The following is a 23,635-nucleotide window of genomic DNA, read 5'->3' on the forward strand; positions in this document are numbered from 1 at the left end:
CCCTGCGCGCCGCGCTCCCGGCCGAGGGCTGCACTGCTGCCTCTCTTTCCTCCCATGCTCTTTATAACCAAACCATCGCCGCTGCCGCCGGTCCTCCCTGCTCCCCACCCCTTTTCCCTACAGACCTCTTCTGTTCCTGCTCCTCTCTGCATGCGGGAGGAAATGCAAATGAAGTCCTGGCTGCAGTAAATTTGGGGCTGTGAGTCAGCGTGGGCTGCTGGTAGCTCCCTCCAGGGGCCTCTTAATTTTACTCTTGATTAACCCTTGTTAAAAAAGACACTTGAAAAATAAGGCCGAGGGTTTGTTGCTGTTGCTGCCTTTTTTGCTCCTGCCAGTGAGGAAATTACACTGGTTAAAAGGAAGGTTTTTGCAAGCATCCACCTTGATGGAGCAAACAAGCCCTCTGCAAGCCCAGCAGCTCCTTGGGGACCACTTGTTTCTCCTCGCACTGACCACAGGCCTGCTGTTTGTCCCTGTCACAGCTCTGAATGCCTGGCACCAGCCCCTGAGCTGGGCAAACCCAGGGCAGACTCAGTGCCATTCCCTTAAAGGTGACTTCTGTCACCTTTAGGTGTGGGTCTGTCACTCCACATCCAGCTCCTCCAGCCCAGAGGAGCCTTGCTGGCTTTCCAGGTCAGGAGTGAGTGTCTGACACAGCCAGGATTGTGTCCCAAAGGGGACATGAAGGCCCTGTGGGCAGTTTCCTGCTGCTTCCCAAGGGGACTGATTGCATGGCCAGGGCATAAAGGTGTTTCTGGATGGAAGGGAGGCTGCAGAAGGCAGTGGGCACTGGCCTGGGGATCATGTTGAGTCATGGGTGGGGTGGGAATTGTCAGAGAACCGTTCTGTGAGGGCTGACAGAGCTCTGTTCCTCTGCTATGTTGTTTGTGGGGATGAACCAGGGTAAGGAGTTTCCCTTGAGGGACTCAGCTCCGGGTAAAGCAAATCCCACTCTCCTGACAAGATGAATGGTGCAGAACAGCGTGCACAGCTTTGCACTAACACACTTGCGTTGGAGTCCTAGAAACTTAGAATTTGGGGTTTTGGTGCATAGTAATACATGTGAGTCAAGATGGAGGATTTGAGGTGTTGTCTTTGTTCTTCTTCTTCACCTTCTTCTTCCATTCTTTCATGGGTTTGGGTGGTTTTCTGTAACTGGGTGTAACAGGTCCGCATTGCGGCCTTGGGTGGTCATTGTTGGATCAGAAACATAATATAGGTGTCACCTTGGTATTGGGTAATTGTCACTTAAAAGACCTTGGAGAGAGTTAGAAGCACTCCATTTTACCTCGTTTCCCTCGCTTCCTAGTCAAGCTCATGGTTTGTGAACCTGTAAATGGTGTGAATAGATAAGATATAATAAACGTTCCAAGTCTGAGCCTGACATCTTCATTTCCTGTGTTAATCATCCTGACCTTGGCAAGGGAAAAAAAAGAAGCCAAAACCTTTGGGCTGCCCAGGGATGGCTCTGCAGAGCTCCTCCAGCAGCCAGCTCTGATGTTCCCTTCCCCTCAGCAGACCCTGCTCTGTGATCCCCCACAAATCCTGTTCCACAGCCAGGGCTGGAGGATGCAAAGCTGCTGGGAATGGGGCTGGGAGCTGCACTGGTTGGAGCTCACAGTCAGGCCTGTGGGATCATCCAAGAGGTGTTAGAGCTATGATGATGCCTTAAGTTTCAGTTTTCATGTATTTCAGGTTCTGTGCTGCCCAGGGGTGCAGCTCTGAGCTCACAGTCAGTGTCACTCAGCTCTGCACAGAGCAGGGACACAAAACAAATCCTTTTCCTGCTGCACACCAAGGACAACTGTCAGCCCCGAAAGCACAAACAAGGGTGGCTGAAGGGAGGAACAAGAAGGATGGGACCTCACAACCTGGAGCTGGAATTGGACAATTAAACCCCAACACGCAAATGGACCAAAACTTATCAAGGTGTGAGACCTTGTGACTGTTTCTCCATTTTGTGACCATTTTGGGTCCACCTTGGGTGTAGCCCTGGCCAGGCCCTGTCCTGCCCATGGTGTACCCTAAAGGCCTTTCAATAAGTGTCTGCTTTATTCTCTGGCTCTGTCCAGTCTCTGTTCCGGGTCAGACTCCCCAAGGCATCGATGACAGCATCCAGAACAACCCCAGAGCATCAGGTACTGTCAGACCTGAGCCAGCTGGAGCACGATGGCAGCTGGATCCAGCTGCATCCCTGTCACTGCTCCCAAACTTTCCTGGTGTCTCTAACTGTGTTCACCCTGCAGGAAGAGGGTCCCTTCCCACCCCTCCTCACTAGAACCTTAATGCAGATTAAAGTCACTTGTTAATACCAAAGCCCACAGTAAATGAGTACAGCCAAGGCCACCCAGGCTGGAATAACCCAGCTGAGAAATGTCATTTATCGCTCACCTCTTCATTGCAGAGAGATCTTTAGGGCTGACATGTTTATTGAGACAGATGTTTTTCCGAGGGGAAGAAACAAGCCTGGCTGGCCCAGTTGCACCAGTCATCCCAGTCAGGGGAACCAGCCCAGGCAGTTTACAACAATCAGGGGTAACTGATGTGGTTTGCAGCAGGCAGGCTGTGGAAACCCTCAGCCTCTGGCCACTTTGTTCCATGGCTAATGGGACTGCTTCTGAAGCAGCTGCAGGAAGGAGAAATTACCTGTTCAGGTTGCAACATCACTTGGCTGTTTTTTTGCAAAAGGAAAAAATATACCCCGAAACCATAGTCAGGATTCCTTAGACAGCAAAACAAACAGCAGGGGAAAGGCTTTGGGTGTTTTCTTATGCACATCTCAATTCCTGTTCTGGGCAATAAAAGTAACTGAGAGGCACAGCCTGGGTGGATTAGTGGGATGCAAGGCCTCTGTCATGTGTTTCTTGTTCCTGCTTGTTCAGGTAGCAGCTGGGTGCCTGAAATCCCTGATTTTGGGAGAAACATGCCCTAAATGAAGTCCCAAGCAGCAGGAGTGAACCTCCTCCTCAGGCCTGCCCTGACTGAACACCCTGCCAAGCCACGAGTTCATTACCCACAGGATGTGCTTCATGTCTCTCCCAAAAATGACAGAGCCCCAAGGAACATGTCTTATAAATAACCCCTGAAAAACACCCTGCAGCCATGTTGTGGGAGCTTTTTGTTCTCTCAGCCTCCACAGGGCACAGTTATTTGACCAGGGCTGGGCTGAAATAGAGAGGTACAGGATCATCTCCATGAGAGCAGGGCCAGGGTGGGAGGAACGAGCTCCAGACACTGACTCCAGCTGCCAGGGGCCCCTCTAGAGCTCAGGGCTCCACGAATTCCCAGTGCCACTTCCCAGAATTAAATAGAGAGGTTGTGCTGTTGATGAAGAATCTCATTAATCCAGAGATCAAGAAGTTTTTGGACAACACTTTAAGGCATAGGGTGGGATTGTTGGGGTGCCCTGTGCAGTGCCAGGACCTGGACTTTGTGGGGTCCCTTCCGACTCTATGACTTCATTAATTTCTAAACTCAGGGTGCAAAAGCCAGCAAAGTGTAAAATATCCATTTTTGGGAAATGGGATCTGAGGGAAGGAACAGTCAGGATCCAAAAAGGAAATGTTGGTGTTAAAAGCCTGAAGTCGCCTATGCAGTGCAGAGTTCAAAGAATGGGGCACAGAGGGGAATGCACTGGCTGAAATCCTGGCTCTGGGCAGACCCCCTTCGATACCATCTCCCGTGCAAAGGTTTTGGTGCTTCAGTCTGAGCTAGAATAGAAAATCAACAGCCGAGGAGGAAAAACACAGCTGCTCTGCTGAGCAGAGCACGTCAGCTGGGGCTGCTCTGCAGACAACGTGCTGGGGAGATCTGTGAGGGAGCAGCCAGTTGAGGAAACAAATAACATTTATATGCCCTGCCTGTGGAACTGGAAATAAAACCTCGTTGCCAGTAAGAAAGCCAGCCCAGCCCTCCCGGCCCCACCTGCTCCTGCGGGAGGGCGGCCGCTATAAAGGGCTGCGGGCGGGGAGCGGAGCTCACAGCGGCGAGCGGCTCTCCGGGGAACCCCGCTGCTCCCGGGGGACCATGGCAAAGCGGGTGGCCGTGGTGCTGGCCGGCTGCGGGGTGTTCGATGGCAGCGAGGTCCACGAGGCTTCGGCGGTGCTGGTGCATCTCAGCCGGGCGGGGGCTCAGGTAAGAGGCACCGGCGGGATCCTGCCCCGGCTCCTTCCCCCGGCTCTGCTCCTGAACCTCTCCTTGTCTCTGAGACAAACTCCCTCCAAAACCAACAGCGGTGCCTGGAGTCACTGCGAGTGGTGCGGAGAGCTCCCTGCTCAGCTGGGCTGTGGCGTGGGGCTCTGCATCCAATGGATCCAAACTCTCCAACAGACTTTACTGAGCGCCTCCTCTCTTTGCTTTTGGCTTGCACATCCTCTTTTCTCGCCTGCTGTTTCTGTTAAAAGACAGTTTGGGCTGTTGGAAATACGTGTTTTTAAAACAGTCAAAGAGTAGAAGTGAAAATAGAATCAGAGATTCCCAGAATGGTTTGGGGTGGGAAGGACTTCAAAGCTCATCCATTCCCATCCCCTGCCATGGGCAGGGACACCTTCCACTGTCCCAGGGTGCTCCAAGCCCCGTCCAGCCTGGCCCTGGGCGCTGCCAGGGATGAGAGAACAGACAGGGGCTCGTGAGTTAAACTTGAGGGATAAAAAAGGTGCAGCTGCTGTAAAAGTCGGGAGAGCCGCTCCGTGAGACTGGGAAAGAGGGAGAAAAAGCCTCTGGGACATCACCCTCAGCTGTGAAGTGCCCGCGTGTCTGGGTCGGAGCCGTCCCCCTGGGAATGGGAATTGCTCTGTGGAACACAGAGGCGCAGGGGCGACCTACCTGTGCTAGCTCCCCCAGTTCCAAACCATTCCAACTCTGCCTTCGCTGTTTGGCTCCAGGTTTGACTCGGGCAGACGCTTTCTCCACTGTGTGTAATTTTGCTTTTTCCTCCTCTGGAGCTGCTGCAGTCGCTCCCGTCCTGGCGTAGCCCAGCCCAGCGGGCTCGGAGCCCATCGCTCCCCATCCCTGGATCGGCAGGGGCCTCTAGTGGAGGAAACTCGGGAGACATGTCAATCCCTCCCTTCCTAAGGAAACAGAACAGCATAGAGTGGAATATTTCAGTTGGAAGGAGAGCTCAGCACCTCCCTCTCCACGGGAAGCTGCTATGAGGTTGCCCCTCAGCCTCCTTGTCTCCCACCTAGATAATCCCGCAGTCCTTGGCTGCTGCTCACAGGACATTCCTTCCAGCGCTGCCCTCCTGAGGACACCCTGGTGTTCCTTAAATCCTTCTTAAATTGTGGGGCCCAGAACTGCACAGGTGGTACAGCCCCAAAATCTGTTCACCAGCCTCCACTCTTAATTTCTGCGTATGAGCTTGAAAGTGCTAAAAGAAGGGGAAGCGTTTTCCAGAAACATTCTGGCTTTGGGAAAACGGTGGGTGGGTGGGGAGAGGAAACTCCAAGTCCTGTCCCAGTGGGAGATGGGACAGCAGCTCTCTGGGTGGTCACCTGGCAAGAGGGATTTATTGGGATATGGATGGACTCTTTAGCCCGAGACAGGCAGTTCTGGGCACAAACTACGAAAGGTTTCCTTCCTCCATGCCAGCTCTTTCCCAAGAAAGCCCCTCAGCATTCCCACTCGCTGCCTTTCCCACGTTTATCCATCATTCCTGAAGGATAATAGCCCTTTCTCCTCCCTCCAGGCTGAGGTTTATGCTCCCAACATCCCCCAGATGCACGTGGTGGACCATGTGAAGGGGCAGCCAACGTCGGAACAGCGCAATGTCCTGGTGGAAAGTGCCAGGATAGCCAGAGGCAACATCAAGGACCTGGCTACGCTGGATGTCAAGGGGCTGGATGCCCTCATCATTCCAGGTAGGACTGTGTGGGATGCACCTGTTCACAGTTTAGATGTTCCATAGGGCTGGAATGACACAGGAGCTGTGGGATGGAGAGGGACAGGCTGGAGCAGGGCTTGGAAGGAGAGCTAATTCTAATTCTTTTATTGGCCCTGGAAAAATGCTGCCGACCATCCAACCCACCTGAGCATCCCACCACGCCACACCTGGCAAAAATCCTGTCCTGGATATATATCACCTGGATGTAATCGCTGTTTCCCTTTCCTCAGGTGGCTTTGGAGTGGCAAAAAACCTGAGCACTTGGGCCACGCAGGGCAAGAACTGCAGCATCTCCAAGGAGGTGGAGGGTGTGCTGAGGGCGTTCCACGCTGCCCACAAACCCATCGGGCTGTGCTGCATCTCCCCAGTGCTGGCAGCCAAAATCTTCCCGGGCTGTGAGGTGACCGTGGGACACGACACGGAGTGTGAGCAGTGAGTGATCTGGGGAGGGTTGGTGACAATCACACCTGGGTCCCCCCAAAGTCCCCAGGATCCTGGCCAGCGGGTGGAAGCTTCACAAGGGGCTGGATCTTATTTCTGAGAACTCAGCTCTGCTGCCTTGAGTGAGGCCTTTAGCAACTCCAGTCCTTCTGGGGACTTAGCAGGGAAAAGCAGGAACTCTGGAAGATGATTTTATCATTTCTCAGCACAGCAGAAGGAACGATGTAACACCAGATCTGTTTGCATTTTTGTGACTTGTTTCCACAACTCCAACGGCTTTGAATAAGACACTTTATTTTAAATTAATTAAAATGTAATTTATTATTTTAAATTAAATATTTGCCAGCCTGTGATGACTCACAGACCATGGGTAGGAAAAACCTTGGCTGACTCCATGTTAAGCAGATCCAAGGCAGGAACAGGATGGTTACCCAAGGCTTGGGGTGTTAAGAGAGGAAGGGAGTGAATTTGTCTTCAGTCCTACAGAGAAGCTGTGACTGCATTCTTTTGCTAGGAAGGAGTTTTTTCACTAACTTAGAGGAAGTTGGTGAAAAAAGCCCCACCCCAAACCTAAATCTAATTGTTGCCCAGGGAAGCTGTGGCTGCTCCATCCCTGGCAGGGCCCAAGGCCAGGCTGGGCAGGGCTTGAAGCACCCTGGGATCATGGAAGGTGTCCCTGGCCATGGCAGGGGTGGCACTGCATGGGCTCTGAGGTCCCTTTTCACCCAAACCATCCCAGGCCTCTATAAACATGAACACCTGAGTGGGCAGTCTTAGGTAGTGGAACAGCCAAAGTGGAACTTCAAGTCTAGTTTTGTCTTTACTTCAGATTTGTAACTCATTTGAACAGGAGGTTTTCCTGTTGTTTCTAGTCCTGGAGAAACTCCTCTAGCAGGAGAAGATTTGGATCCTACTGGGCAGGTTTTGTGCAGTGACCACAGCGTTTTTCCTCTGGCCCTTCCCCAGTCACGGTGTGAGGACGTCGCCCACTCCAGGTTTTCATTCCCTGTTCCCCTGCAGGTGGCCTTATGCCAAGACTGCGGAGGCCATGAAGGAGCTGGGCTGCCGGCACGTGAACAGCCAGGTCACCGAGGTCCACGTGGACGCCAGGAACCGGCTGGTGACCACCAGCGCCTTCATGTGCAACGCCCCCATCCACGACATCCACGACGGCGTCGGGAAAATGGTGCAGGAGGTGCTGAGGCTGGCCTGAGCTCCCGCAGGCACCCGGCGCCTCCTGCTGGGATGACGCCCTTCCCCGCACACGGCAGCAGGAACAGTGACACTCCCAGCTCTGCTCCCGGACCTCTGGTGCCTGCTGAGCGGGGAGAATCTCCTTGTGTTCTGCCAAGGACACATCACTCACTGGTGCAGGAGGTGGGCTGGGGGCTGCCATGGGATCATGGAATGGTGTGGGTTGGGAGGGACCTTAAAGCTCATCTTGTTCCAATTGCTATCCCAGGCTGCTCCAAGCTGGCCTAGAACATTTCTAGGGATCCAGGGGCAGCCACAGCTTCTCTGGGCCTCCTCACCCTCACAGGGAGGAATTCCATCCCAATATCCCACCTGTCCCTGTCCCCTCTCAGCCTGGGGCCAGGCAGGAGCCAGGATCCCACAGGGCTCAGGTTCAGCTGCTCCCCAGCCCCTCCCTCAGAGCAGGGAATTGCAGCCAGAGGAGGGAACCCAGTTCTGCTACCAAATAAAACCTGATGCTTTACTGAATTCCGAGCTCTGCTTCTGTCTCTGCCTTTCCCTCTGGATCAGGACAAGCTCTGGGTCAGCTGGGAAAATGATACAGGAAGAAAGCCCCAGCACCAACCCCTCCTTGTTTTGCTGGGATTTGTCAGAACTCAGACTGGAGCAGGAATGTGACACTAGTGAGAGCAGGGCCAGCTCTGGTGGGGAGAGGTGAAATTCTCCTGCATTAACAGAACCTGGGAATTCCAGGCTGGGCAGATCTCAAGGTTCACCTGCTCCAACCTTTCTTGGTAAAAATGCTGTCTAGACAAGATGTCCCAGCATCCTGTCCTGATGGATCCCAAAGTGTCCAAGCTTGGGGAATCCTCCACTTCCAGCAGCTGACTTTCTCATGGTGAAAAATTGTCCTCTGGTGCTCATTCAGCATCTCCCCAGGAAAAACCTGCACAGATGTACAAGGGAGGCCTTGTACTCGCCATGATTCCTCATAAAAAGAGAGTTTCCTTCTCTTTTGTAGCCACCCTTCAAATACCAAACATGGTGACAAGATCTCCCCAAAATCTGTTTTCCAAGGCTGAACAAGTTCAGTTCTCTCAGCCTTTCCTCACACAGGAGCTTCCCAGGCTTTGGATCATCCTTGTGGCCTTTCTCTGGATCCTCTCCAGCCTGGCCACATCTTTTTTTGGCAAAGTGGAGACCAAAACTCTTTCCACAAAGCTGATGGTTTAAATGAAGACTTTATTTGAAATCCAATGCCATCTGCAGCCTCTGAGCATTCCTGCGAGCACAGAGCTCTCAGCAGCAGCATTGGGAATTTCCTTCTGCAAAGATTTCTTTACCCATGTGAACTGAACACAAGGAAAGTTGCAGCAGTTAGTTTTTATTTTGAGTTTAAAGAATGCCCTAAAAGGGGGGGGGGGGGGGGGGGGGCGGGAAGGATAATCCTCATAAAACAGGTTGTAAAAAGCTGGTCCCTGCAAATACATCATAAAAAGAGTTCAGTGTAGGGCCCAAACCAAGACATAACCCCAAAATAGATTCACACTGAGCAATGCATTGACACTGTCTGGCTTTGAGTCATCTCTTTACCAAACTGGAATCATTTGGACCCATTCTTTTTAGTCAGAAAAGGATCTGAATTTGGTCCCAAAAATGTGATTTGTGTACTTTAGGCAGTGTAAACATCATAACCAGCAAACATATTGCTGCCTGTAAACAGGGTGGTGCAAACTGCTCCCAAACACCTTTAAAACTGCTAAACAAAAAAAAAAAAAAAATCTACACAAAAAACTTCTAACAGGGCTGACCTGTATTTTCTGCTGCCTCCAAAGAAATCAAGACACTACAGAAGTGAGGCCCTCCATTAAGGAATGTACACAAGTGCCAAGGAATAAATCCCAGTGGGCTTCAGTAAAGGCTGGTCTTCTTCATGATCCTCAGGAATTCCTGCTCGCTCACTTCCCCATCCCCATCCCGATCTGCCTCGTCAATCATCTCCTGCAAGAGATTTGGGGTCAGCAGTTAGGGCTGCCTTTGACTGGGAATCACTGCATCCATTCACAATTCCAGCCCCTCTTTAGCAGTGCTGGAGGGGACAGTGTTGGCTCAAGCTCAGACAAAATATTTCCTGAAATCTCTTTTGTTGCGTGTATTTATAGAGAAATCTGACCAGGAAATATTACAGGAAAAGTCCTGGGGGAAACAAAGTGCTTGGAGGAGAGTCATTCCTTTTTCACATCACTGCTACTCCACAGAACTGCAACTGGATGATCCCATTCCTCCATCCCATCCCATCCACGTGGGCTCAACCCATCCTTGACCAAAAAATCCAGAGATTCCAGAAGTTCCAACCAGCACAGAGAGGATTTTCCTCCCAGCCCCAGCACAAAGATCCCAAAACCACCAGGTCCAAACCTGCAGCTCTTCATCTGTCAGGTTCTCCCCCAGCTCTTTGGCCACACGTTTGAGGTTTTTGAAAGAGATTTTTCCAGTTTCATCATCATCAAAGAGTTTGAAAGCTTTGAGGATCTCCTCTTTGGAATCTTTTTCAGCCTAAAGGAAGAAGGAGTTTCAGGTGAAAAAGGAGTGGTTGTGTTGTAGGTGACACTCAAAATAAAGTTATAAAAGATCTGATAGACTGAGAAATCCTTGGGAACAAATAAAAGGAGCCTAGCCAGCTGAAATTACACATAAAACCTGAAAGCAGAGAGAAACACAACCAGAATTCCAGAAATTCAGGCTTTCAGGGATTTTTTTTCCTGTCCCTGCCAGCCAGCTATCTTTAGGATTCCACTATCAGGATCTTCTACTATTAAATATCTGGGTTTTAAAAAATATTTTTCAAACCAGAGATTTAATCTGTAAATTAGAATTCCAGGAAAGAAAACACCCCCAAGGCAGACATCCACCCTCCAAAAGTTTCCTGCAGGCCTGAGCTGGTTTCCCTTTTTTCAAACACACAAACCACCTCTGGATGTTAAAGGAACCTGCTAATGATATCATGATTTTAATTTTTCCCTGAAAAACAAGAGACTCCAGGATAGGGATTACCCCAACTTTTATACATTCAATTGTTAGGATTAAAGCAGTGCTTTAATCTCCCTCTAAACCCAAACGGAGATAGAGGCTCCTCATCCACCTTCAAACTTCCCTTTGTTTGGAGCTGTAAAACATCCATACCATTTTCTGTGACATCACTGCCAGGAAGTCACTGAAGCTGATTCTTCCTGTCCCTTCCTTATCGATGTCTGAGATCATTTTCTTGATCTCTTCTTTCTTAGGTTCAAACCCCAGGGCCCTCATGGCCACCTGGAAGGACAAAGTAAGTTACAAATCCGACACAATTATCACCAAAACCACAGGAGAGGGAGTGAAAAGTGAATTTTCTGTCAAAAATTCCGTGTGTCCTGGAAAACCAGGCAGGCTGAGAGTGAGGCTGCTCTGCGCTCACATCAGGATGCAGAAAACAGGGATAGAAACATTCCTGTTCTGGAATTGTCCCTCAGCTAAGCCAGGAATTTCCTGTACACGCTCTCACCATCTTGAACTGGTCAACCAAAGGGAATTTGAATAAGTTTCTTTTTCATTCTGGTGATAAAAATCTTGTTGGGAAAACATCTTCCTCCTTTGATAAAGGGCCAGACAGTAGCAACAACAACAACAATAATAATAATAAAAATAATAATGATGATGAAGCATTAAATCCTCAACAAGAGAGAAAACCCACCCTACCACCTTTTTAATGTGCACAACCCCTTTTAATGATGTTTTATGAACAGAGAAGAAGTCAGGACAGAAAGCACAGAATTGTACAGGAATTGTGGGCAGCTTGGCCCTAAACACGCTGGATGAGAGGAGTAAGAGCTGCAATTGAAGAGCAAACTGTGCCTTTTGCCCATCAGGTTTTCTTCTGGAGGGAGGAAACCCAGGAAGCTCCTGTGCTTTTTGAGGTTATTTCAGCATTTATGGCCGTGTTCCTTTAGAGCCTCAGCGCCTTCCAGCCCCAGGGAAGCCCTGACCTTCAGCTCCTTGACATCGATGCTGCCGCTGCCGTCGGTGTCGAAGAGCTCGAAGGCCTCGCGGATCTCCCGCTGCTGCTCCTCCGGCAGCTCCGGCTTGGGGCTGGCCCTCCTCCGCTGCGCCGCCGCTCCCAGCGACGGCTTCTTAAAGCCGCAGGCCTCGGCACGGTACGGCGGGGGTCAGGGCGGGGGAGCGGGGTACCCGGGGGTGCCGGGGTGCCCCCACTGCCCCGGAGCCCCCTCAGTGCCCCTGAGCCCCATCACAGCCCCCGAGCCCCCTCAGTGCCCCCGAGCCCCTCAGTGCCCCCGAGCCCCTCAGTGCCCCCGAGCCCCCTCAGTGCCCCTGAGCCCCATCACAGCCCCCGAGCCCCCTCAGTGCCCCCGAGCCCCCTCAGTGCCCCTGAGCCCCATCACAGCCCCCGAGCCCCCTCAGTGCCCCCGAGCCCCCTCAGTGCCCCCGAGCCCCCTCAGTGCCCCCGGGCCCCCTCAGTGCCCCCGGGCCCCCTCACGGACCCTGGAGCTCCCTCACAACCGCTGAGCCGCATCAAGGACCCTGAGCCCCCTCACCGTTCCTGACCCCCCTCCCGGCCCCTGCATCCCCTCAACGTTTCCGAGCCCCTTCCCCGCCCCCACAAAGCCCCCTCAGAGCTCCTGAGGCCCCTCCCAGCTTCTGAGTCTCCTCAGTGCCCTCAGCGGCCGCTCGGCGCGCCCTGACAGCCCCTGACCGCTCCCGAAGCCCCTCACGTCCGCCCTCACCATCCCGCCGGCTTCACGCCTGGCAGCCGCAATATCGCGCCCTCCCATTGGCTGTCGCCGCCACGCCGCTGCTATGGCAACGCGCGCTGCTATTGGCTGGCGTCATGGCGGGGCCAAAGGTGAATGAGCGCGTGGGAGAATCTCCTCCTTCCTTCAGCGCGATTGGCCAGAGTGGAGAGGCGTTGGACCAATCAGCGAGCGGGAACGGGCTGGCGCGATGCTCGCCCCAGGAAAAGAGGCGGGAAGGGGCGGAGAGGGCGTGGTCTGGAGGGAAAGCGCGGCACTGATTGGAGAGGAACAGACAGGGGGCGTGGCCGGGGGTGTGGCCGGGGCGCCGAGCGGGCAGAGGCGCCGAGAGCGGACCGGGACGGTCCTGGCGGCCGGGAAAGGTGCCGGGAACGGCGGGGAACCGGCGTACGGTCCGTGAGGAAGGTCCCGGGGGAATGTGGGAGGGTCCTGGGCGCTGTGGGGAAGGAGCTGGGAGCTGTGAAACGTGCTGGCAGCAGGGCAGGAGGTCCGGGGCCGTGGGGAGGGTCCTGGCGGCTGTGGGTGTGAGTGGGGAGAAGGTTGCGGTGGGCTCTGGGATGGGGCTGAAAGAGCTGGGGGGGAACTGGAGGTGCAGCAGCTCATAAAGTGCATTTTGGAGAGGGATGAGGGAACAACTGGAGGGGGATCACCCTGTGCCCCAGCTTTAAACCAACTCGGTGTTCCAGGTGGGCAAGCACCAATCCCGCCTCTTCCTGGATTTTTCCCTTGGGATTTCAAAGGGCTTTCAGAAAAATCAGCACCAAAGAGCCAGGCCAGCACCCGCAGCTGCTGATTTAGTTTGGAAGAACAGGGAGAATTAACTCCCTCGCTTCATCCTTCTTCAGCATAATGACTTCAATCACTGATTGCTGTAACTGGAAATGTGTTCTTTTGTTGGGAATAAAAGAATATTCTCCCTTTTTTCAAGGGTTCTGGTGGACAGTGCCTCGTCCAAGCCATGGCTGCACACCTCAGATCGGTGAGTTGGGGCCTCAAATGGTGCTTTGGGAAGTTTTGTCTTGCAGAGAACAAATTCATAAATATTCTGTGCATCTCTAGGAGAGCCATGAGGCTGATCCTGCAGTAATGATAATTCTGGGGAGAAAAGCTGTTTTGCCAAGGTATAATTTGGATAGGTTGAATTCATACCTTGAAATCAATATAGACATGTAGCTTGGCTTGCCATAAATGTTTTACTGTACAATATCAAATTACTGAGAGTTTTGAATAAGATTATATATCATCGTGGCTGCCCCTGGATCCCTGGAAGTGTCCAAGGCCAGGCTGGACGGGGTTTTTAGCACCCTGGGATAGTGGCAGGTGTCCCTGCCCATGGCAGGGGTGGAATAAAATGAGCTGTAAAATCCCTCCCAACCCAAAGTGGTCTGGGATTCTGGGATTCCTGTGAAGCCTCTGCAGTGCTCAGGGGTTCAGAGGCAGAGGGCAGCATTCTGCTACAGTAAAACTTCACTTCAAGCACATCTCAGAGCAGTCTGGGTGCTCTTGGTTCCTGGAGAGTGCACAGGGATCAGGGGATGCCAGAATGGTGGGAGGTGGGATGGACCTAATGGGAAAAGGTACAGGGGAAAGAGAAATGGCAGTGGAAGGGAGCGACTGCCTTTGAGGAGAAGCTGCAACAGTTTCTGTCCCCTCAGCAGCCATTCCCCCTCTGACTGAATCCCCTCATCTTCTCCAGGCCACATCCCAAAATCCACATCCACCCACTGTCTGAACACTTCCAGGGATGGGGCCCCCAAACCCCCCTGGGCAGCCCCTTCCAGGCCTTGGCCACTCTTTCAGTGAAGAAATTTCCCCAGATATCCACCGTGACCTCCCCTGGCCCAGCCTGAGGCCGTTCCCTCTCCTCCTGTCCCTGTTCCCTGGGGCAGAGCCCGACCCCCCGGCTGTCCCCTCCTGTCAGGGAGCTGTGCAGAGCCACAAGGTCCCCCCGAGCCTCCTTTTCTCCGGGCTCAGCCCCTGCCCCAGCTGCTCCTCACAGGCTTTATGCTCCAGACCCTGATCAGACTCTCCTGTGCACGACCCATCCCAAATCACTGGTTCAGCTTTGATGTAACTCAGGGAACTCCTCAAATTTCTCTCTGGATCACCCAACACTTGGCAGGAGAAACTTTGCCTAAGGATGAAGAGCTTGAACAATCGTTGTCTTTGTGTGGCTCCAGGGGGTTCAGGCTCCCTCAGAGATCCCTGCAGAGGTGGGGGTTGTGTTACAACCAGGAGTAAAACTCTTTCCAGCCAGCACAGAGCATTCTTTGTGTAAAAGCTCTCTCAGACTCAGGGCCTGGATGTTCTGTGCTGGCAGTGAGGTCTTTGGTCTCAGTCCAGTCAGATGAGTGGCCAGACTGAAATCTGTTAATTAGTAACTCCAATCATTGGTTTACAAAGCTTAAAGAAAGGAAGAGCTCATGGCTCCAAAGGACAGTCCCTGCCTTTACCTGTTTGCTTTCCTGGCTCTGAGTGTCACAGGTTCTGATAATGGTGATGGTTTTAATGCTCTGAATTAGCCGTGCCAGGAGGCTGAAGCAAATCACAGAATCATCCCAGACTGCTGTGGGTTGGGAGGGACCCTAAAGCGGGTCCAGTTCCACCCCCTCCATGGCAGGGACACCTCCCACTGTCCCAGGCTGCTCCAGCCCGGCCTTGGACACTGCCAGGGATGCAGGGGCAGCCACAGCTGCTCTGCCCGCCCTCCCAGGGAACAATTCCTGCCCAGTCTCCCATCCAGCCCTGCCCTCTGGCTGCGGGAAGCCGTACCCTGTGTCCTGCCTCTCTATGCTCTTGTAAATCTCTCTCCATCTTTCTTTCAGGCTCCCTTCAAATTCTGTTTGCTTTGCTATCCAGGCAGAGTCCATGGGGGGCCAATCTTCTTTTTCTTCCCTCCTCCTTGAGCCTCTTGGCTGTGAGCACGAGGCAGAGTCCTCCCAAAATCCCAGCAGAGCGTCTGCACTCCTAACTCCCTGTGACAGCACAGAGCTCTGATGTCCCAGTTCAGGTTCCTGCAGCAGCTGGGCAGAATTCCAGCTCAGTGTGCTGCAGGGCAGCTCAGGGGGCTGTGCTGGGTGTGCCTGTGTGTTAGGGAGGTTCTCCCTGTGCCTGCAGGCTGGCAGGAGCTGCACGGTCATCGGGGGCTCGGGGTTCCTGGGGCAGCACATGGTGGAGCAGCTGCTGGCCAGGGGCTACAGGGTCAACGTCTTCGACATCCAGCAGAGCTTTGAGAACCAGCAGGTGACCTTCTTCCTGGGAGACCTGTGTGACAAGGAGGTGAGCAAGGACGGGCTGCAATTAGCAAGGGCAAATGCAGGCCTTGCACTTTGCCTTGGAAGCCTCAGAAGGGAGCAGATGTGGTGTCTGATGCCTGGCTTCTGCCGCAGGCTGGAAGGAGCGGGACTGGTTTGTGCCTGGTGCTTTGGTTACTGTGAGCTGAGATTCACGGGGTGATTACAGTCCCTGGGCTGATTGCAGGGGGCTCTCCCAGCTCTCCTCAGCTCCATGAGAATGGCACAAATCATTATTCCCAGCAGTCATGGTGGGATGAGGGGGAGCCTTGGCCAAGGGCTGCGGGAGGTGACGTTGGGACAGTCACCAGCACTCAGCCAGTGCCATGGGGAGCTTTAAACCTGCTGCTTCCTCAGTGTCCCAGCTGAGCCTTGTACCTGCACCTGGGAATTGCAGGCAGCTCAGCCTGGACAGCCTCCAGCTCCGGGGAAGCTGCCAGGATTTCTCTGGGAAAAGGAGAGGATGTGATGTGTGGTGAGGACAGGACATTGTGGAGATCTGGGACGATAATCCGTTTCCAGCTGCCCCCATTTATGGAGGGAGCATGACTTGAAATGTAGCTGTTTCCATTTTTAAAAGAGCTGTTTTATCTCCCTGCTGTTATTTTTTCCTGGTACCCTCCATGGCTGTTGCTCCACTCCCGTCTCCCCCGTGGTTCCCTGCAGGCTCTGCTGCCAGCCCTGCAGGGAGTGTCCGTGGTGTTCCACTGTGCATCTCCAGCCCCTTCCAGTGACAACAGGGAGCTCTTCTACAAGGTGAATTTTATGGGAACCAAGGCAGTGATTGAAGCCTGCAGAGAAGCTGGAGTGCAGGTAAAGGTGGAAAAGCCCTGGAGACCGGGAGACGCTGATGGACTTTGTAACACTTGCATCACAGGCCAGGGTCAGCTTTGTTTGAGAGGGGGACAAAGGGCTCTGAGGTGCTGAATTCCCACTCTTTCCATGAAAACCAGTGGAAGAGAGACTGTGAGTCTCCTGCTTAGTGTGAGCTCAATCCCTGTTTGCCACAGAAAACCACATTGTGATGGAAAAGCATCCATTAAAATGTGTCCTGCCTGGGAGGACAACACCTCACAAGTGGCTTCTTTTCTGCTTTCATCAGGGGACAGCCCCAGAGATGGCTTTTCCAGCAGTGGGAATATTCATGGCATCTATTCCCTCCATCAGTTCCTCACCATGGGAGGAGGAGGAACACACTTGTGCCATGATCTCAGTGTCATTTGGTTTAGAAAGTCAATTGCCCAGGAAAGGAAGAGCCTGAGGAAGCCAACCTGGAATTGGAGACTGGATTTTCTCCTTAAATTACTTTGATATCCCATAAGTTTTCATTTCAAGTCATTTATTCATTTATTTTAAATTTATTTATTATATTCATTTCATTTAACTCACCAAACAAAAACATCCAAGGTTTCTTTTTTTTTGTTTAATCCACTGTGGTCTGTTATTGCCAAGATGAGCAAATCTTTCTTTAAAACACTGGGTGTGGGTTAAATATTCCAAGCCTCTGATTTTCCCGGAGATGTTTCCCCTGGATTGACTTGGGTGTTTGTTGGAATGTTTTAATCTCCTTTAGGTGGCATTAAATGATGGGACAGAATGAATTAAAAAGGGGGAGTTCTCCTACCTGCACTTTCTATTCATCTTCTGTTAGACTCAGGTTATTTTCTGTAGGATCAGTTGCTTAAACACTATTATTATCTTTTTACTAGTCTTTGTAAATAAAATCTAAATACACTAAAATCTTAACATCTAAGTTTCCACAATTCCAACAATGACCCTTTTATTTGAGGCTTTGAACTGTTTTCTCTCCTATCTCTTGCAGAAATTGGTGTTAACCAGCAGTGCCAGTGTAGTTTTTGAGGGTACAGACATAAAAAATGGCTCAGAAGATCTCCCCTATGCACAAAACCCCATTGATTACTACACAGAGACCAAGATCCTGCAGGAGAAGGTATTTGCCAATGGTTAAACTGTTATTTTTGGATGTACTCACTTAATAAAAAGAGAATAAAATCAAGCTGTGGCATGACTTGCCCCAGAGGCTGAATGAAATCCTGTGTGACCCTGCAGAGGTGGCTCCAGAGCTGCCTGAGGTGTCACTGCTGTGGAAGAGCCACGGGATAATCCCAGTTCTTACCTGCCACAGCTTTGGTTTAACAGCACTCAGGGGAGGTTTTTGTCTTCTCTGCTTCTTTTCCTGATTTGCAGCCTGAATTCAGAGTTGGGAATGTGAAAAAGGCACTGAGGAAGGAGGAGAAGAGGTGGGAATGTGGCTTAAGCTAAGGGGCACAGGCCATTACTGAAAATATTAATGTTAAAAAGGATCTCCAGACTGAGAGTTCACTGCTTTGGACAGTTGCACACCTCCAATATCTGCCCTGCTCGTGTTCTTACTGCTGCAGCATCTGTGGTTTCAATATGGGAGAACCATGTTTTCAATCAAAGGCACCAGACCTTTTTTGGATCCTTTTTCCATGGCTTGCATTTCAGCTGTGGGAAGAATCTGTGCTTTTTGTGCCACAGGAACTGGGAGTCCCTTCCATGCTGATGCCGGCAGTGTGAGAGCCTGGAAGGAATTTCCTCCACAAGAGTTTAATTAATTTTAACTGGGGAAACATCTGTTCCTTCAGCTGCTCTTTGCAGTAACTGATAAAGGGGAAGCTGAGGAGCAGCAATCAGGGGTTGCCCCAGTGCTGGTGATTATGGCTTTGTTTTGAGGGAAACTGAAAGGATTTTGTCTGTGCCTCCTCCATAGAAATTCCAGCAGCTGCTGGAAATGAGGGGAACACGTTGTTTGGGAACTCCCAGGAGAATGAAATCTCCTCCAGAGCTGCTGAATGTGCTGCTGGAGCTCCAGGGAGATGGGATCAGCCCTCCTGAGGCACATCCAGGAGGGCTGGGGTGGGAATGTCCCTGGGAGGGACAGAAATGGAATTCCTGAGTGTCCTCCTTTGCTCCAGCTCGTGCACAGAGTTCATGGAGTGGAGCTTAGAAAGCTCCTCTGGTTTCTGGGATGTTAAATGAGAGAAGCAAACCCTTCACTTCCTTTGTCCATTCATTAGGTGCTCAGTCATAAAAACGGGGTTTTGTCTGGTTTTCTTATCAAGGAGAGCTGGGAAAAGCAATGGGAACAAAGGAAGGATCCCTTGGAAAGACAGGAGGGGATAATAATTCATCCACTGGTTCCTTCCCAAGGAGAGGGGGAGGCCCCAGCCCCTTCAGTGATAACCATGGGATGCATTGCTAAGTTTTCCTTCCTGATTTTCTTCTCCCCTTTCCCTACAGGAGGTGCTCAGTGCAAACGACCCAGACAACAATTTCTTCACCACTGCAATCCGTCCCCATGGAATATTTGGTCCCAGAGACCCTCAGCTGGTTCCCATCCTCATCCAGGCAGCTCGGAGTGGCAAAATGAAGTTCATCATTGGGTGAGCAAGGCCCAGGCATTTCAGAGCTGGTGCTGGATCTACAAAGCCCTTTTGGAAGGGACCAAAAGGAAATCAGTTGTGTTGTTCCTTTTATTTTTCACTTTCCTTTTTTTTTTTTTTTTCCTTAAAAATCCTGTGTTTGGGGCTCGCTCCCTGCCCTGGTGAGTGTCCATAGTGCCAAAGGAATATCCATGAGGAAAGCTGGCATGGCTTGAGCTGTTAAAGAGCTGTGCCATTAATAAGAGACAGCTCAGATTTTTTGCTGTTAGCTTACACCACTGGTGGTATTTGAGGTTCTGACAATTCAAATCCCTGTTAAATATGAAATACTAAAAGCACGGCCTGAAATTGCAGCACCAGAGAGTGGGAGAAGGGGAAGCCTGGGCCGAATTTATCCTGGTAGACGTCCTTCCTTTTGCCACAAGCAGATTTTCAGCCCACCTTGCCTTGGGGTTAAATTCCTTTTCTGTGTGCAGGGATGGGAAGAACTTGGTGGATTTCACCTACGTGGAGAACGTGGTGCACGGGCACATCCTGGCTGCAGAGAAGCTGCACAAAGGCTCTCCCCTGTGTGGGAAGGTGAGGAAGGAGGGGAGGGGAGGGATCCCCAGCCTGTGCCGTGGGATCCATGCTGACTCCTGAGTGTCCTGGGCATCCATCCTGCAGGGGAGCAGCTCCAGGTTTTCCGTCTGTGGGGAGCGTTGTGTGCAGCCACCTGGGCTGAGCTGGAGGGAGATCCTGGGATTTCCTGTTCTAAAACTCCTTGTGGAGGGCAATCCAGGCAGAACTGGGGGCAGGCAGGAGGCACCCATGGAAACACAGAAGCTTTTGGGACACAACTCAGAACAGGAGGAACTTTTCCAGCTTTTCCTGGTCCCGCGGTGCTCTGGGCACACTCGGGTGTTTTGACCTGTCTGCTCTGTGCTGTGGCTGCCAGTTTGGTTGACATTTATGAGGAATCCTGGCCTCTGGACTGCTGGAAGTAGCTGGTTTCCTTGGAAAAGCAGGGATTTCCCCCTCTGCACACAGAGGTGGGCAGTGCAAAGCAGTGTGTCAGGACGATGTGCTCTGGCCCAGGTCAGGGGGGCGAGGGGCCACCACAGAGCCAAGCCTGGGAAATCCACCACGATTTTAACGCCTGGCTTCTCCCCTGCCTCTCTCCCAGGCCTTTCACATCACCAACGATGAACCAATTCCCTTCTGGACGTTCATGTCCCGGATCCTGACCGGCCTGGACTACGACCCTCCCAAGTACCACATTCCCTACTGGCTGGCCTATTACCTGGCCCTGCTGCTGTCCCTGCTGCTGGCCCTGCTCAGGCCCCTGGTGACCATCAAGGCCACCTTCACGCCCATGAGGGTGGCCCTGGCTGGGACCTTCCACTACTACAGCTGTGAGAGGGCCAAGAGGGCCATGGGCTACAGCCCCGTGGTCAGCCTGGACGAGGCCATTGCCAGGACTGTGCAGAGCTACCCCGGCCTGCGCCGGGCCAGGGCCTGACAGCCCTGCCTGCCGCCTTCCACCTCCCCTCCGTCATCTCTGACAGCTGCACGTGCAGCAGATGGCACCAGTTCCCAGGAGCCAGGGGTTTTCCTGAAGTCTCTGCTCCTCCTCCTCCTCCTCGTGGCCATCGCCCCGTGTGGGAGCTGTGCTGACGGTTCCTTTCTTGGATGTGACTTCTTGTTTGGAAGCGGCTGCTGAGCGCTCTGGGCTGGGAATAAACACCCTGCTGTGCCCTCTTCAATCCCAGGCAGGCACACCAGCATTCCTGCTCCCCTCCCTCCACCCTTGTCCCGTGTTTTGTTGCTCTGGTGACGGCAGCCAGCCCTTCCCAGAGCTGCAGGCTGGGTCACAAACACTTCCCATGGCTGGCTCCCCTCTGGGCTTTGGCTGCGCTCTCCACAAGAGAGCCCTGTGCCGAAAGGGAGTTCTGCCACCATCTCTTAATTCATTGCAGCTCTTTTGGTTTTCCCTCCATGATCAGGGGGTGATTTGGCTTTTCCCTGAGGCAGCAGAAGGAACCCATAAGGAGTGTGTTCCTTTGTCCGTGCAGGATTTATTCCTCTTCCAAAAGAACCCAAATAAATCATAGAGAGATGACTTTCCAGCTTTGTGTCCCACCTCTGAAAGGGCACATCCCACTCCCAGCACAAACAGGATGTCAGTGATTCCCTTTTGGGGGCAGAGATCTTTGGGAGCTGCCCAACTGTTTTACCACAGCTCCCTTCCCACCAGGTCTGCAGTGGTGGGAAGATCCTCCAACAGCACCGAGCTCCTCCTCCCTGCCCTGTCACTGCTGCTCACGGGGATTTTTGGTGCTCTGACCACTTAGTCCATGAAAAAACCTCTTTTCCACAAGGAAATGGGTACAAAGCAATGGCCCCCAAGCTATTTCCTGTGACTTGTATATTAAATGTTCTTTGCCCTCTAATCTTTCTAAGCACTTCAGTTCTGGTTTGGTTTTAAATGAGAGGTTTAGGTTCGAGCTGGAATTTCGCCCTGTACAAATCCCTGCGAGTTCTGGTGTTGGGAATTGTGGAAGGTTGGGAAGTGCCTCAGTGACAGAATTATGGAATCTCAGGATGGTTTGGGTTGGGAGGGACCTTAAAGCCCATCCCATTCCACCCCCAGGGTCACCTTCCACTGTCTCAGGCTGCTCCAACCTTGGACACTTCCAGGGCTCCAGGGGCAGCCACAACCTCTGCCACAAGGAGCCTTAACCTCAGTGTGCTGCTGTAGTCCGATTAAATGGGTTTGATTTGAACTTCTGGCTGTTTTCTGGGGGGAAAAAAAACAAAAAACACATTGGGCTTTTTTTTTCCCTAGGAATTTTTATTTGCTGGTTAACAGCTGGTTTTACCAACCTCGGCCTTGCTTGATCTTGAAGCAAATAGTTGCCAGTGCTGGGCCAGCTCCCACCGTTCTGATGGACACTCCTGCCGGGAGCAGGGATGACTCTGCCCTCCCAAGGGAGGGAATGGGCTTGGGTGGAAGCGGAAGGGTCCAGGATTTCCCGAAGCCAAACCAGAGGTAAATCACTACATCACCGTGGGCCTCTTGGCGGCATTTCCCAGCCTGGCAGCTCCAGTCCATCCCAAAACACGCCGGGGCTGTGCTCGGGCACAGTTCCAGGGCAGGGTCACTCCTGTCTCTGTCCTTGGGAGCCTGGCAGGGGAGCTGAAGGTGCTCCCGGAGCAGGAGGCCCTGGGAGCTGAGCTCAGCTGGATCTGAGCAGGGCAGCGGGGTTCCCTTCCCCAGGAAGGGATGCAGAGCTTTGCTGGGATGGGGCAGCAGTTCCCCACGTTTCCCGGGCTGGGGAAGCAGTGGCCAGGCTGGCACTGAGGACAGGGCTGTGACACTCCTGGCTCAGGGAGCAGTGGCCAGGCTGGCACTGAGGACAGGGCTGTGACACTCCTGGCTCAGGGAGCAGTGGCCAGGCTGGCACTGAGGACAGGGCTGTGACACTCCTGGCTCAGGGAGCAGTGGCCAGGCTGGCACTGAGGACAGGGCTGTGACACTCCTGGCTCAGGGAGCAGTGGCCAGGCTGGCACTGAGGACAGGGCTGTGACACTCCTGGCTCAGGGAGCAGTGGCCAGGCTGGCACTGGGGGCAGGGCTGTGACACTCCTGGCTCAGGGAGCAGTGGCCAGGCTGGCACTGAGGACAGGGCTGTGACACTCCTGGCTCAGGGAGCAGTGGCCAGGCTGGCACTGAGGACAGGGCTGTGACACTCCTGGCTCAGGGAGCAGTGGCCAGGCTGGCACTGAGGACAGGGCTGTGACACTCCTGGCTCAGGGAGCAGTGGCCAGGCTGGCACTGAGGACAGGGCTGTGACACTCCTGGGCTGGGGAGCAGTGGCCAGGCTGGCACTGGGGGCAGGGCTGTGACACTCCTGACTCAGGGAGCAGTGGCCAGGCTGGCACTGAGGACAGGGCTGTGACACTCCTGGCTCAGGGAGCAGTGGCCAGGCTGGCACTGGGGGCAGGGCTGTGACACTCCTGGCTCAGGGAGCAGTGGCCAGGCTGGCACTGGGGGCAGGGCTGTGACACTCCTGGCTCAGGGAGCAGTGGCCAGGCTGGCACTGGGGGCAGGGCTGTGACACTCCTGGCTCAGGGAGCAGTGGCCAGGCTGGCACTGAGGACAGGGCTGTGACACTCCTGGCTCAGGGAGCAGTGGCCAGGCTGGCACTGAGGACAGGGCTGTGACACTCCTGGCTCAGGGAGCAGTGGCCAGGCTGGCACTGAGGACAGGGCTGTGACACTCCTGGCTCAGGGAGCAGTGGCCAGGCTGGCACTGAGGGCAGGGCTGTGACACTCCTGGCTCAGGGAGCAGTGGCCAGGCTGGCACTGAGGGCAGGGCTGTGACACTCCTGGGCTGGGGAGCAGTGGCCAGGCTGGCACTGAGGACAGGGCTGTGACACTCCTGGGCTGGGGAGCAGTGGCCAGGCTGGCACTGAGGGCAGGGCTGTGACACTCCTGGGCTGGGGAGCAGTGGCCAGGCTGGCACTGAGGACAGGGCTGTGGCACACCCGGGCTGGCTCTCCTGGTGGAATCAGGGAGCTGCCAGGTTCCTGTGGCTCTGCTGTTTCCCCAG

The 23,635-nt window shown here is 53.2% G+C and overlaps 3 protein-coding genes across 4 annotated transcripts; 2 read left to right on the forward strand and 1 right to left on the reverse strand.

The window, feature by feature from the left end:
* The first annotated feature begins 3,882 nt into the window (after positions 1 to 3,882).
* LOC136300252 (putative glutamine amidotransferase-like class 1 domain-containing protein 3B, mitochondrial) lies at positions 3,883 to 8,044 on the forward strand. The gene is made up of 4 exons (XM_066202515.1): positions 3,883 to 4,134; positions 5,687 to 5,858; positions 6,112 to 6,313; positions 7,343 to 8,044. The coding sequence occupies exons 1-4, from the start codon at positions 4,027 to 4,029 to the stop codon at positions 7,533 to 7,535; spliced, it is 675 nt and encodes a 224-aa protein (XP_066058612.1). The 5' UTR covers positions 3,883 to 4,026; the 3' UTR covers positions 7,536 to 8,044.
* Positions 8,045 to 9,322: 1,278 nt separating this feature from the next.
* Positions 9,323 to 12,342, reverse strand: LOC136300253 (centrin-2). Its single transcript, XM_066202516.1, has 5 exons — positions 12,295 to 12,342; positions 11,539 to 11,697; positions 10,700 to 10,828; positions 9,935 to 10,072; positions 9,323 to 9,517 (listed from the first exon to the last, which is right to left on the reverse strand). The coding sequence occupies exons 1-5, from the start codon at positions 12,340 to 12,342 to the stop codon at positions 9,428 to 9,430; spliced, it is 564 nt and encodes a 187-aa protein (XP_066058613.1). The 3' UTR covers positions 9,323 to 9,427.
* Positions 12,343 to 12,618: 276 nt separating this feature from the next.
* NSDHL (NAD(P) dependent steroid dehydrogenase-like) lies at positions 12,619 to 21,827 on the forward strand. 2 transcript variants are annotated; one of them, XM_066202634.1, is made up of 8 exons: positions 12,619 to 12,713; positions 13,250 to 13,300; positions 15,439 to 15,600; positions 16,281 to 16,427; positions 17,437 to 17,565; positions 18,900 to 19,042; positions 19,519 to 19,621; positions 20,208 to 21,827. In XM_066202634.1, exons 2-8 carry the CDS (start codon positions 13,280 to 13,282, stop codon positions 20,541 to 20,543), a joined length of 1,041 nt encoding a protein of 346 aa, XP_066058731.1. In that variant the 5' UTR covers positions 12,619 to 12,713; positions 13,250 to 13,279; the 3' UTR covers positions 20,544 to 21,827. The 2 variants fall into 2 exon arrangements, with proteins under 2 accessions (XP_066058731.1, XP_066058732.1); XM_066202635.1 differs by having other exon boundaries at positions 12,666 to 12,683.
* Positions 21,828 to 23,635: the final 1,808 nt, after the last annotated feature.

This window comes from Chamaea fasciata, unplaced genomic scaffold (assembly GCF_029207755.1).
Source record: "Chamaea fasciata isolate MVZ Bird 193981 ecotype frontalis unplaced genomic scaffold, bChaFas1.0.hap1 SCAF_22, whole genome shotgun sequence".
Classification (NCBI taxonomy): Eukaryota; Metazoa; Chordata; class Aves; order Passeriformes; family Sylviidae; genus Chamaea; species Chamaea fasciata.

Excerpts from the sequence above, each read along its gene's own strand:
- LOC136300252 (XM_066202515.1), top strand. The coding sequence starts at position 4,027 with ATGGCAAAGCGGGTGGCCGTGGTGCTGGCCGGCTGCGGGGTGTTCGAT. Across the intron at positions 5,859-6,111 it reads GGATGCCCTCATCATTCCAG|GTGGCTTTGGAGTGGCAAAA; the intron begins GTAGGACTGTGT and ends CCCTTTCCTCAG. Across the intron at positions 6,314-7,342 it reads CACGACACGGAGTGTGAGCA|GTGGCCTTATGCCAAGACTG; the intron begins GTGAGTGATCTG and ends GTTCCCCTGCAG.
- LOC136300253 (XM_066202516.1), bottom strand. The coding sequence starts at position 12,342 with ATGGGAGGGCGCGATATTGCGGCTGCCAGGCGTGAAGCCGGCGGGATG. Across the intron at positions 11,698-12,294 it reads GGCGTGAAGCCGGCGGGATG|GCCTGCGGCTTTAAGAAGCC; the intron begins GTGAGGGCGGAC and ends TACCGTGCCGAG. Across the intron at positions 9,518-9,934 it reads TGACAGATGAAGAGCTGCAG|GAGATGATTGACGAGGCAGA; the intron begins GTTTGGACCTGG and ends AATCTCTTGCAG.
- NSDHL (XM_066202634.1), top strand. The coding sequence starts at position 13,280 with ATGGCTGCACACCTCAGATCG. Across the intron at positions 13,301-15,438 it reads TGGCTGCACACCTCAGATCG|GCTGGCAGGAGCTGCACGGT; the intron begins GTGAGTTGGGGC and ends CTGTGCCTGCAG. Across the intron at positions 16,428-17,436 it reads GCAGAGAAGCTGGAGTGCAG|AAATTGGTGTTAACCAGCAG; the intron begins GTAAAGGTGGAA and ends TATCTCTTGCAG.